This window comes from Loxodonta africana, chromosome 8 (assembly GCF_030014295.1).
Source record: "Loxodonta africana isolate mLoxAfr1 chromosome 8, mLoxAfr1.hap2, whole genome shotgun sequence".
Classification (NCBI taxonomy): Eukaryota; Metazoa; Chordata; class Mammalia; order Proboscidea; family Elephantidae; genus Loxodonta; species Loxodonta africana.
The window spans coordinates 132,659,780-132,672,550 of NC_087349.1; the positions used below are offsets into that span (position 1 = coordinate 132,659,780).

The window sequence follows — 12,771 nt, forward strand, 5'->3', positions numbered from 1 at the left end:
CAGGGTATTGTTCAGTTTCCAAGTGTTTAATTTCTTTTCCCTGCTTTTTCTGTTATTGACTTCTACTTTTATGGCCTTATCGTCAGAGAAGATCCTTTGTAATATTTCAATGTTTACAATTCTGTTAAGGCTTACTTTATGACCTAATATGTGGTCTATTCTAGACAATGTTCCATGTGCACTAGAAAAGAAAGTACACTTGGCTGCTGTTGGGTGGAGTGTTCTGTACATGTCTATAAGGTCAATTTGGTTGATTGTGGCATTTAGAGCTTTTGTGTCTTTATTGAGCTTCTTTGTGGATATCCTGTCCTTCACTGAAAGTGCTGTGTTGAAGTCTCCTACTATAATTGTGGAGCTATCTCACTTTTCAATGCTGTTAGAGTTTGTTTTATGTATCTTGCAGCCCTGTCATTGGGTGCATAAATATTTAATATGTTATATCCTTCTGGTATTTTGTGCCTTTAATCATTACATAGTGTCTTTCCTTATCCTTTGTGGTGGATTTAACTTTAAAGTCTATTTTGTCAGAAATTAATATTGCCACTTCTGCTCTTTTTTCATTATTTGCTTGACATATTTTTTCCATTGTTTGAGTTTTCGTTTTTGTCTAAGTCTAAGGTGAGTCTTTTGTAGGCAGCATATAGACGGATCACATTTTTTTTTAATCCATTCTGCCACTCTCTCTCTATTGGTGCGTTTAGTGCATTTACATTCAGCATAACTGTGGATAGGTATGAGTTCAGTGCTGTCATTCTGATGTCTTTTTTTGTGTGTTGCTGACAGTTTGTTTTCCCCACTAAATTTTTTTGTGCTGAGTAGTTTATTTTTATATATTGTTTTTCCTTTTTTTCATTGTTGTTGATTTTGTTTCTGCTGAGTCTCTATTTTTTCTTGTATTTTATTTTGATGAGCAGGATTATTAGTCTCCTTTATGATTTTTTTAATATTTACCGCTATTTTTCTAACTTTAAACCTAACTTTTATTTCTTTATATTGCCTTGTCTTCAGCTCCACGTGAAGGTCTATGACTGCATTTCTTAGTCCCTCTTTATTGTTTTAATATCGTCCTCTTTTACATAATGACATCCCTGTTTCCTTGTTTGGATTTTTTTTTTTTATCTTGATTTTTTTTGTGATTTCCCTATCTCGGTTGACATCTGGCTCCTCTGTCCTGTGTTCTAGTCTTGAGTTGATATCTGATATTACTGATTGCCTAACCAGAGAACTCTCTTTAGTATTTCTTTTAGCTTGATTTGGTTTTTACAAACTCCCTAAACTTTTGTTTATCTGGAAATGTCCTAATTTCACCTTCATATTTGAGGGAGAGTTGTGCTGGAAATAAGGTTCTTGGCTGGGAATTTTTTTCCTGCAATACTTTATATACGTGATCCCATTGCCTTCTTGCCTGCATGGTTTCTGCTGAGTAGTCTGGGCTTATTCTTATTGGTTCTCCTTTGTAGGTGACTTTTCTTTTATCCCTAGCTGCTCTTAAAATTCTCTATCTTTGATTTTGGCAAGTTTGATTACATCTTGGTGACTTTCTTTTAAGATCTACCTTATGTGGAGTTCAATGAGCATCTTGGATAGATATCTTCTCATCTTTCACCATATCAGGAAAGTTTTCTGCCAACAAACCTTCAACAATTCTATCTGTATTTTCTGTTACCCCTCCCTGTTCTGGTACTCCAATCACTCATAGGTTATTTCTCTTGATAGAGTCCCACATGATTCTTAGGGTTTCTTCATTTTTAAATATTCTTTTATCTAATTTTTCTTCAGATATATTGGTGCCAAGTGCTTTATCTTCAAGGTCCCCAATTCTGCCTTCCACTTGTTTGATTCTGCTCTGCTGACTTTCTATTGAGTTGTCTAACTCTGTGATTTTATTGTTAATCTTCTGAATTTCTAATTGGTTTTGATATGGTTTCTTGCAGCTTATTAAGTTTTTCATTATGTTCTTGAATAACCTTTTTAATTTCTTCAACTGCGTTATCTATGTGTTCCTTGGCTTGTTCTGTGTATTGCCTGATCTCCTTCCTGGTCTTGTTCCTGGTGTCTTGAAGAGTTCTGCATATTAATCTTTTGTATTCTGCATCCAGTAATTCCAGGAAGGCACCTTCATCCAGGAGATCCCTTGATTCTTTGTTTGGAGAGCTTGTTGAAGTGACCACAGTCTACTTCTTTATGTGATTTGATATTGTTTTCTCTGAGCCATCTATAAGTTTCTGTATTAGTTTATTTTTTATATTTGCATGCTGTATCCTAGCTTCTTGCTTTTTGTTTTGATATGCCCAAATAGGTTGCTTAAGTAAGCTAGCTTATTTTCACTTTTGAAGTTCTAACGTCCTGTCACCAGATGGCTAGAGCTGTTATCAGGTATATGAGCATAGGAGTCCATTCACTTTTCTTTTATGGATTCGGCTCAGGTGTCCAGGTAGTTGGTCATCAAGTGTGTGGTCCATGCTCTGTCCTACAGTCTTAGAGGGGCAGGGGTGACTGGCGTAGGTATCTAGTTGCAGCAGGGGGTAACGCTCTGGACAAGGCAGTTGGCCGACAACCATCTGATGAGTGTCTGTGAGGAAAGACATATCTCTTCCCTAGAGCACACAAGTGTGTGGGTTCTGCAGGTGGACCATGGGCACCCAAGGCTTTGGTTGTAAGGATTGGGAGTTGCCAGTTATCCTTGGATCCCTCTCGTGGGTGGCTGGGTGACCTGAGTGAGTGCAGCCACCAGACCTTAGGCCCCTGATGTGGGTAGGTGAGGACCCTGTTTATTAGGGAAGGCAGCCTCAAACATCAAACACACACCTTTCCACCACACAGCTGAAACAGTTGCAGTCTGCCAATAAGAGCCTATTCTCCTGAAATGGGTCCTCACACTTCCATGCAGGTGCGGAAAGGTGTTCAATGGCCATGGAGTGTTTATGCCTGGAGCATAGCCACTTCTGTCCTGAGCTCGCCAGGTTAGTGGGGCTGGCAGATTATCTTTTCCCCCAATTGTGAGTTTATTCCTTCTCCAAGGCCTGAAGAATGGCTCAGGGCACTCAGCAGCGCCTATCTCAGGCCCAGGGAAATCAACAGGCACTGAAGCCAGCTTGGGGGCACAGGGCATGGTAAAATATACTCAAGGGGTTACCTTTTGCCAAGAGCACCATTATCCTCTGGTTCCGTAGGTGTCAGTAGGCTGTGCAGCTGTCTGTTTCTCCCTTAGGAAACTGTGGCTGAATGCTACCACCAGCCTGCCACGGTCACTCCTGGAAATGATGCCTGAGGGTTCCCGGCGATTCAGATTTGGCAACTCCTCTCCGTTTCTGAGCTGTCTCTCCCTCCCCCTACTGCTCAGTCTGTTTTCTGACTTTGCCTTTGATGTTCAGGGGTCCCAGCTTGTCATAGATATAATTGTTTCACTTGTTTTTTTCGGGTCTTTGTTAGAAAAGGGATCACAGGAACCATCTAACTACTCTGCCTTCTTGGCACCATCTCCCCCAATGGCATTTTTTCATGAGATGAAGAAACACATCACCAACTTCATACATAAAGTATTACCAAAAAGGAGAACAAAGTGGGAGGACTCACACTACCTGATTTTAGAACCTATTATACTGCCACGGTAGTCAAAATAGCCTGGTACTGGCACAAAAACAGACACATAGACCAACGGAACAGAATTGAGAATCCAGACATAAATTCATGCACCTATGAGCAGCTGCTATTTGACGAATGCTCAAAGTCTGTTAAATGGAGTAAAAGACAGCCTCTTTAACAAATGGTGCTGACAGAACTGGATATCCATCTCCAAAAAAAGGAACAAGACCCATACCTCACACCATGCACAAAAACTAACTCAAAATGGATCAAAGACCTAAATATAAAATCTAAAATGATAAAGATCATGGAAGAAATAATAGGGACAAGGCTTGGAACCCTTATACACAGCATAAAGAGTATACAGAACATTACTAATGATGAAAAAACACCAGAATAGAAACCAGATACCTGGGGGCTCCTAAAAATCAAACACTTATGCTCATCCAAAGACTTCACCAAAAGAGCAAAAAGACAACCCACACTGGGAAAAAATTTTTCACTATGACAAATTTGATCAGTGACTAATCTCTAAAATCTATAAGATACTGCAAAAACTCAACAACAAAAAGACAAATAACCCAATTAAAAAATGGGAAAAGGATATGAACAGGCACTTCACCAAAGAAGACATCCTGGTGGCTAACAGGCACATGAGGACATGCTCACAATCATTAGCCATTAGAGAAACGCAAACCAAAACTACAATGAGATACCATCTCACCCCAACAAGGCTAGCATTAATGCAAAAAACACAAAATAACAAATTTTGGAGTTGTGGTGAGACTGGAACATTTACACACTGCTGGTGGGAATGTAAAATGGTACAACCACTTTGGACATCGATTTGGCACTTCCTTAAAAAGCTAGAAATAGAACTACAGACATCCAGCAATCCCTCTCCTTGGAATATATTTTAGAGAAATAAGAGCCCTCACAACTGGACTAAACCAAAAGCAAAGAAGTTTCCTGAATATAACAAAATGCTTCAAAGGCCAGAGTAGCAGGGATGGGGGCCTGGGGACCATGGTTTCAGGGGACATCTAGGTCAACTGGCATAACAAAATGTATTAAAAGAAAACTTTCTGCTTCCCACTTTGGTGAATGGCGTCTGGGGTCTTAGACGCTAACAAGTGGCCATCTAAGATGCATCAATTGGTCTCAACTCACCTGGAGCAAAGGAGAATGAAGAACATTAAAGACTCAAGGTAAAAATGACCCTAAGAGACAAAAAGGGCCCATAAACCAGACACTACATCATCCTGGGGCCAGAAGTATAAGAAGATCACTGCCCTGACAGGGAACACAACAGAGAAACCCTGATGGAACGGAACAGTGGAGACCTCAAATTCTTGTAAAATGACCAGGCTTAATGGTCTGTGACTAGAGGGACCCTGGAGGTCATGGTCCACAGACCCTCTGTTAGCCCAAGACTGGAACCATTCTCAAAACCAGTTCTTCTGACAAGGATTGGACTGGACTATATGACAGAATATGACAGAAAATTATACCGGTGAGGAGTGAGCTTCTTGGCTCAAGTAGTCACATGGACTGTGTGCACAGCTCCTGTCTGGAGGCGAGATGAGAAGGCAGAGGGGGACAGGAGCTGGTTGAATGGACACAGACAATACAGGGTGGAAAGGATGAATATGCTGTCTCACTAGGGGGAGAGCAGCTAGAGTACATAGCAAGGTGGGTATAAGTTTTTGTATGAGAGGCTGACGTGATTTGTAAACTTTCACTTAAAGCACGTTAAAAAAAAAAAAACAGCCTTCACATGAATAGGTATATGCACAGCCATGTTCATTGCAGCACTGTTTACAATAGCAAAAGGATGGAAACAACCAAGGTACCCATCAACAGATGAATGGGTAAACAAATTGTGGTATTTCACACAGTAGAAAACTACGGAACGATAAAGAACAATGATGAATCCCTAAAACATAACATGGAGAAATCTGGAAGGCATTATCCTGAGTGAAATTAGTTGCAAAAGGACAGATATTGTGACCACTATTATAAGAACTCAAGAAAAGGTTTAAGCACAGAAGAAAACATTCTATGATGGCTATGAAGGTGGGGAAGGAGGGAGAGGGATAGTCACTAATTAGATGGCAGACAAGAAGTATTTTAGGTGAAGGGAAGGACAACACACAATACAGGGGAAGTCAACAGAACTGGACTAAATCAGAAGCTAAGAAGTTCCCTGAATACAACCAAACACTTCGAGGTACAGAGTAGTAGGGGTGGGTTTCTGGGGACCATGGTTTTATGGGACATCTAGATCAACTGGCATAACAAAGTGTATTAAGAAAATGTTCTGTATCCCACTTTGATGAGTGGTATCTTAAAAGCTAGCAAGTAGCCATCTAAGATGCATCAACTGCTCTCAACCCACCTGGAACAAATGACAATGAAGAAAACCAAAGATACAAGGAAAATATGAACCCAAGAGACAGAAACAGCCACATAAACCAGAGACTACATCAGCCTGAGACCGGAAATAGATGGTGCCCAGCTAGCACCAATGGCTGCCTGACAGGGAACACAACAGAGAATCCCTGAAGGAGCAGGAGAAAAGTGGGATGCAGACCTCAAATTCTAGTAAAAAGACCAGACTTAATGGTCTGATTGAGACTAGAAGGACCCCAGAGGTCATGGTCCCCAGTCTCTGTTAGCCCAAAACTATACCCATTCCCGAAGTCAACTCTTCAGACAAAGATTAGACTGGACTATAAGACATAAAATGATACTGGTGAGGAGTGTGCTTCTTAGTTCAAGTAGACACATGAGACTACGTGGGCAGCTCCTGTGTGGGGGAGAGATGAGAAGGCAGCTAGGGACAGGAGCTGGTTGAATGGACATGGGAAATACAGGGTGGAGAGGAGTGTGCTGTCACGTTGTGGGGAGAGCAGCTAGGCTTGCATAACAATGTGTGTCTAAGTTTTTGTATAAGAAACTGACTTGAATTGTAAACTTTCACTTAAAGAAAAAATTTTTACAAAAAGTATAAAACTCTCATAGTCTAAATAATTCCCTTTTTGATGTATTAACTTCCCCTAAAATGGATGCAAACTTTATAGTTATAAAAACTATGCATACATATATTTTATTAACCTGGCCAGCTTAGGCCTTATCAGTACAAATTCTATGGAAAAAATACAATTATTCAATTTATGATTATTTTTAGGCAATAATAGGAGCTTCTGAACTTCAGAATTTAAATAGTCTCGTCATGCAAATTTTCCATTTTTTGTTGTTCTTCAAATATGATAAACCAAAACATTTTTAATATTAGCAGACATGATCTATTTACAGACACATAGTGTCTTTAGAAAAGGCAATTATTTGTGATTGTACTTAAACATTCTTATATTTTCCCGTTGGCATTCCTCAAGCTGAAAGTACTGAAGAAAAATTCAAGTCTCGAGTTGCAATACTGAAAGATTCTATGGGGGAAAAATTAAAAGATGCAGGAAGCATCAAAAGAAGCTGTAAGGAACACACAGTCACTGTACCAAAAAGATTTGGTTACCATCCATCCATTTAAGCAGGTAGAATATGATCAAGAACTGATGGTATTAAAGGAAGAAGTCCAAGGTGCATTGAAGGCATTGGCGAAAATCAAGGCACCAGGAACTGACCAGGATATTTCAACAAATGGATGTAACACTGGAAATGCTCCCTCCTCTACACCAAGAAATTTGGAAAACAGCTATGTGACCGACTGACTGGAAGAGATCCATATCTGTGCCCATCCCAAAGACAGGTGATCCAACAAGAATGTGGAGATTATCAAGCAATATCATTAATATCACACACAAGTAAAATTTTGCTGAAGATCATTCAAAAGTGATTGCAGCAGTACATCGACAGGGAACTGCCAGAAATTCAAGCTGGATTCAGAAGAGGGCATGGAATGAGGGGAATCACTGCTGATGTCAGATGGATCTTGGCTGAAAGATATTTACCTGTGTTTTATTGACTCTTTGTTATCTAGTGCTTCTGCAACAGAAATACAAGTGGATAGCTTTAACAAACTGAAATTTATTGTCTCACAGTATAGGAGCCATTAAGGTGGAATTCAGGGTGCCAGCTTCCGGGAAATGCTTTCTCTCTCTGTCAGTTCTGGAGGAACATCCTTGTCATCAATCCTCCCCTGGACTAGGAGCTTTTCAGGCAGGGACCCAGGGTCCAAAGAACAAACTCTGCTCCCGGTGCTTCTTTCTTGGTTGGATGATGCCCCTCTCTCTTTTTTTTTATTGTGCTTTAAATGAAAGTTTACAAATGAAGCCAGTCTCTCATACAAAAACTTATATACACCTTGCTGTATACTCCTAGTTGCTCTCCCTCTAATGAGACAGCACACTCCTTCCCTCCACTCTCTCTTTTTGCGTCCATTCGGCCAGCTTCTGACCCCCGCTGCTCTCTCATCTCCCCTTCAGACAGGGGCTGTCCACATAGTCTCAAGTGTCTATTTGATCCAAGATGCTCACTCATCACCAGTGTCATTTTCTATCCCATTGTCCAGTCCAATCCTGTCTGAAGAGTTGGCTTTGGGAATGGTTCCTGCCTTGGGCTAACAGAAAGTCTGAGGACCATGACCTCTGGGGTCCTTCTAGTCTCAGACCATTAAGTCTGGTCTTTTTACAAGAATTTGGGGTCCATATCCCACTGCTCTCCTGCTCCTTCAGGGGTTCTCTGTTGTCAGGGCAGTCATTGGTTGTAGCCAGGCACCATCTAGTTCTTCTGGTCTCAGGCTGATGTAGTCCCTGGTTTATGTGGCCATTTCTGTCTCTTGGGCTCATAATTACCTTGTGTCTTTGCTCTTCACTGTCCTTTGCTCCAGGTGGGTTGAGACCAATTGATGCATCTTAGATGGCCGCTTGCTACCAATAAAGACCCCAGGTGCCACTCTGCAAAGTGAAATGCAGAATGTTTTGTTAATAGATTTTGTTATGCCAATTGACCTAGATGTTCCCTGAAACCATGGTTCCTAAACCCCTGCCCCTGCTACGCTGGTCTTTGAAGCATTCAGTTTATTCAGGAAACTGCTTTGCTTTTGCTTTAGTCCAGATGTGCTGACCTCTCCTGTAATGTGTGATGTCTTTCCCTTCACCTAAAATAGTTCTTGTCTACTAATTAGTGAAAACCCTTTCCTTCCCTCCCTCCCCACTCTAACCATCAAAGAATATTTTCTTCTGTTTAAACTATTTTTCCAGTTCTTATAATAGTGGTGTCATACAATATTTGTCCTTTTGCAACTAATTTCACTCAGCATAAGGCTTTCCAGATTCCCCCATGTTATATTTCATAGATTCATCATTGTTCTTCATCGATGTGTAGTATTCCATTGTGTGAATATACCATAATTTATATATCCATTCATCCATTTATGGGCACCTTGGTTGCTTCCAACTTTTTGCTATCGTAAACAATGCTGCAATGAATATGGGTGTGTATATATCTGTTCCTGTAAAGGCTCTTAGTTCTCTAGGATCTATTCCAAGGAGTGGGATTGCTGGATCATATGGTAGTTCTATTTCGAGCTTCTTAAGGAAGTGCCAAATCGATTTCCAAAGTGGTTGTACCATTTTACATTCCCACCAGCAGTGTCTGTCATCTCTCATAAGATAAAAGGTAATGCATGCCATGCCCCAGAAAACTCCCCTCAGATCAGATCACGGCTGCGTTCCACCCTAATCCTCTTTAACATAACCGACTCATGCCTCATTAACCATAGGCAGAAATTAGGATTTACAACACATAGGAAAATTACATCAGATCATAAAAGGGAGGATAACCACACAATACTGGGAATCATGGCCTAGCCAAATTGACACACACTTCTGGGGGACACAATTCAACCCATAACATTGACTATGCAAAGGCATTTGACTGTGTGGATCATAACAAATTACAGATAACACTGTGAAGAATGCTAATTCTAGAACACTTAATTGTGCTCACGAGGAACCTGTATATAGATCATGAGGCAGTTGTTCGAAGAGAACGAGCAGATGCTGTGTGGTTCAAAATTAGGAAAAGTGTGTGCAAGGGTTGTATCCTTTCACCATCCCTACTCAATCTGCATGCTGAGCAAATAATCTGAAGAGCTGGACTGTATGAAGAATGGGGCATCAGGGCTGTAGGAAGATTCATTAACAATCTGCAATATGCAGATGATACAACCTTGCTTGCTGAAAGCAAAGAGGACTTGAAGCATTTACTGATGAAGATCAAAGACTATAGCCTTCAGTATGGATTACACCTTAACATAATAAAGAAAACAAAATTCCTCACAACTGGACCAATAAGCAACAACATGATAAATGGAGAAAGATTGAAGTTGTCAAGGATTTCATTTTACTTGGATTCAAAATCAACACTCGTGGAAGCAGCGGTCAAGAAATCCAACGGCACGTTGCACTGGGCAAATGTGCAAAAGACTTCTTTAAAGTGTTAAAAAGTGAAGACGTCACTCTGAGGACTAAGATGTGCCTGATCCACACCATGGTATCTTTGTTTCATATACATGTGAAAGCTAGACAATGAATAAGGACGATCGAAGAAGAATTGATGCCTTTGAATTATCGTGTGGGTGAAGAATATTGAGTATAACGTTGACTGCCAGAAGAATGAACAAATATGTCTTGGAAGAAGTACAGCCAGAATGCTGTACAGAAAACAGGAAGGAGAGACTTAGTCTCACACACTTTGGACGTGTTATCAGGAGGGATCAGTTCCTGGAGAAGGGCATTGTGCTTGGTAATGAGAGTGAGCCAAAAAGAGGAAGACCCTCAGTGAGATGGATTGACACAGTGGCTGCAGCAACAGGCTCAAAATAGCAATTATTGTGAGGATGGCACAGGACCAGGTGGTGTTTCATTCTGTTAGTGTCCCTATGAGTTGGAACCAACTCAGTGGCACCTAACAACAACAAAAGCTATTAAACTTACATGCAAATCATATGAAATAAGATATAAAATGTCCATTAAGGTCAGTGATCAAAGAATATATGGTAGGCAAAAAACAAACAAACAACTGGCCATACATTCTTTTCAATTCTCTACAATTTCACTGTGAAGCTGAGGATTTGAGTTAGTATTTTTCTTTTTTCTGGAAGGCTCACCAGGAAGGTGGTAGAGAAAGCAATCATCCACAGTCAATTTGTCAGGCATTCACTCTTAATGAAAAACAGTAAGCCAAAATTTACAAGAAAATATTTTAATGGATTTTTATAGCATACACCAAAAAAGAGATTGAGGCAGCTAGCTGTTTTTTTTATTTTAGAGCAAAAGCATAAATGGTATCGTTTTAAATCTCTACATAACTTAGATGGTGAGAAGGAACATGTGTCATGTCAGCAGTCTTGTCAATTTCTCATTGCAAAGGCAGTCTCTCTTCGGCTACAGTTCCCTGACTTGTTCTGGAATTCCCATCTACAAGTACGATCATACTTAAAACCATTCATTTCTACAGATTCAAATGATATCCCACCCGTCTGGGAAGCTTACTTCAGTTGCTCCTCATGCCCCTTTCAGACTGGATTTATTGTTTCTTCTTTCTTTCTGACCCTGGATTCGGAAGAGCTTCTTCCTGAGCTCCTTCTGATGTGTCAGTCTCTCTTCCTCTTCCTTCTGTTTCATTTTGAAGTGCTCTTTATTCTGCAGATGCCGTTGCTCCTTGGCCTTCTTCATCTTATGACTGTGTACTGTGCTCAGAGCATCCAGCAGTGCAAGGACCTGATATAAAAAATGAGTGAGCATCAGAATATGCTTACGGCTATGGCATGCTTTAATTCCTGTCTAAATTTCAGGGGACCTAAACACCTCAGTTGATTTTATCAAAACTGGACTTAATCCATGATCAGAAATGATTTATTAACCTAATGAAAATTTATCCAAAGTGGGATATCACGATTTACATGGAGATATTGATAGTATATTTACTTAGCAAAATGCTTACATACTGGCTTTTGCCATAAAACCACCATTGTTCATTATTCTGTGGATACTATGTGCAATTAACTAAGACAAAGAAAACTTTTCTGCCTCTAAAAAGCTTAGAAGAGATAAAAATAACCCCCCCCACCCGCCCCACCAAACTGAAAACAAAGCAGAAGGTGAGGATATGGTTAAATAAATCTATTTCCCTTACTTAACAGAAATAATAACTAAACAAATCAGTATTGTCAGCACTCATAAAAGTTTATCAAAAATGTTGGATTTGCTGGTTTCTGTCTCAGATCCTAACATGACTGCTCAGATTTGGTTATACCAGGAGCAGAGTGATCCATCAGCTGTGTACCTATTACCCCCGTCAAAATGGATAAGGCAGAGCATGACTAAACAAAAGATGATGGAAAGGACTATAACCTTTCTTCTCACTTCTAGGTCTAGTGCCTCAAAAAGTCTAGCCCTTATTCCTTCCTGATGAAAAATGAGAATGCAGTAGAAATACCAAATGTGCTACTGAAAGCATCGTTTTCACATGGAAATGAATGAGCCGTCCATTCATAGTACCTTCCGCTCATGAGGCTCCCTTATGACGACTGGTCTTCGCCTGTCCTTCGGCACCTTGCCTGCCTTTGCTTGAGTCTTTGGCTTGTTCTTAAATGGCAGGGCTTTCTGCAAGGCTTTTGGAATGTGCAGTGAATTAAAATGTTTCTTTTGCCTCACTATTGGCTGAAAGAAAAATAAAACAAAGAGTGTGACATATTTCAACTGTGCTCTAAGTGCATCCAAAAACTTTTGCATAAAATCTTAATGGATTGACTTTTTACACACGGTCAGTAACACAGAGTTTGTTGACCATTAGAAACGAAGATTCACTCATTCATCCAATATGGACTATCTCAATGGACGTGCGTAACAATGGCAAAACAGAGGAATATATATATGTTATTTACAATTTTTCCAAGAAATCTACTGGGCCAATTTCTATGGTATGGAACTACGAGATCTTAACAGAGCAGGTGAGTAGATCTAAAGTTTCTTTTAATGGAAGATTCAAACCTTATCTTTTGAGCACCGAGGTGGTGTTTTCCAGCTAATAAAAATAATTTAGCCTTTTATCTTGACTATAAATCTCTTGGAAACCCTGGTGGCACAGTGGTTAAGTGCTATAGCTGCTAACCAAAAGGTCAAGTTCAAATCTACCAGGTGCTCCTTGGAAACTATGGAG

General features: G+C 40.1%; 1 protein-coding gene across 5 annotated transcripts in view; it reads right to left on the reverse strand.

The window, feature by feature from the left end:
- Positions 1-7,562: 7,562 nt before the first annotated feature.
- BMS1 (BMS1 ribosome biogenesis factor) overlaps positions 7,563-12,771 on the reverse strand; it is a 109,151-nt gene continuing 103,942 nt past the window's right edge. For 4 of the 5 annotated variants that reach the window (XM_010598233.3, XM_010598234.3, XM_010598232.3 and 1 more), the window contains exons 22-23: positions 12,111-12,272; positions 10,797-11,330 (exon numbers count right to left, since the gene is read on the reverse strand). In XM_010598233.3, the coding sequence (XP_010596535.2) occupies positions 11,115-11,330; positions 12,111-12,272 (378 nt within the window). In that variant the 3' untranslated portion in view covers positions 10,797-11,114. Of the gene's footprint in view, positions 8,502-10,796; positions 11,331-12,110; positions 12,273-12,771 lie in introns of those variants that run through there. The other variant, XM_064290343.1, reaches the window with a different exon arrangement.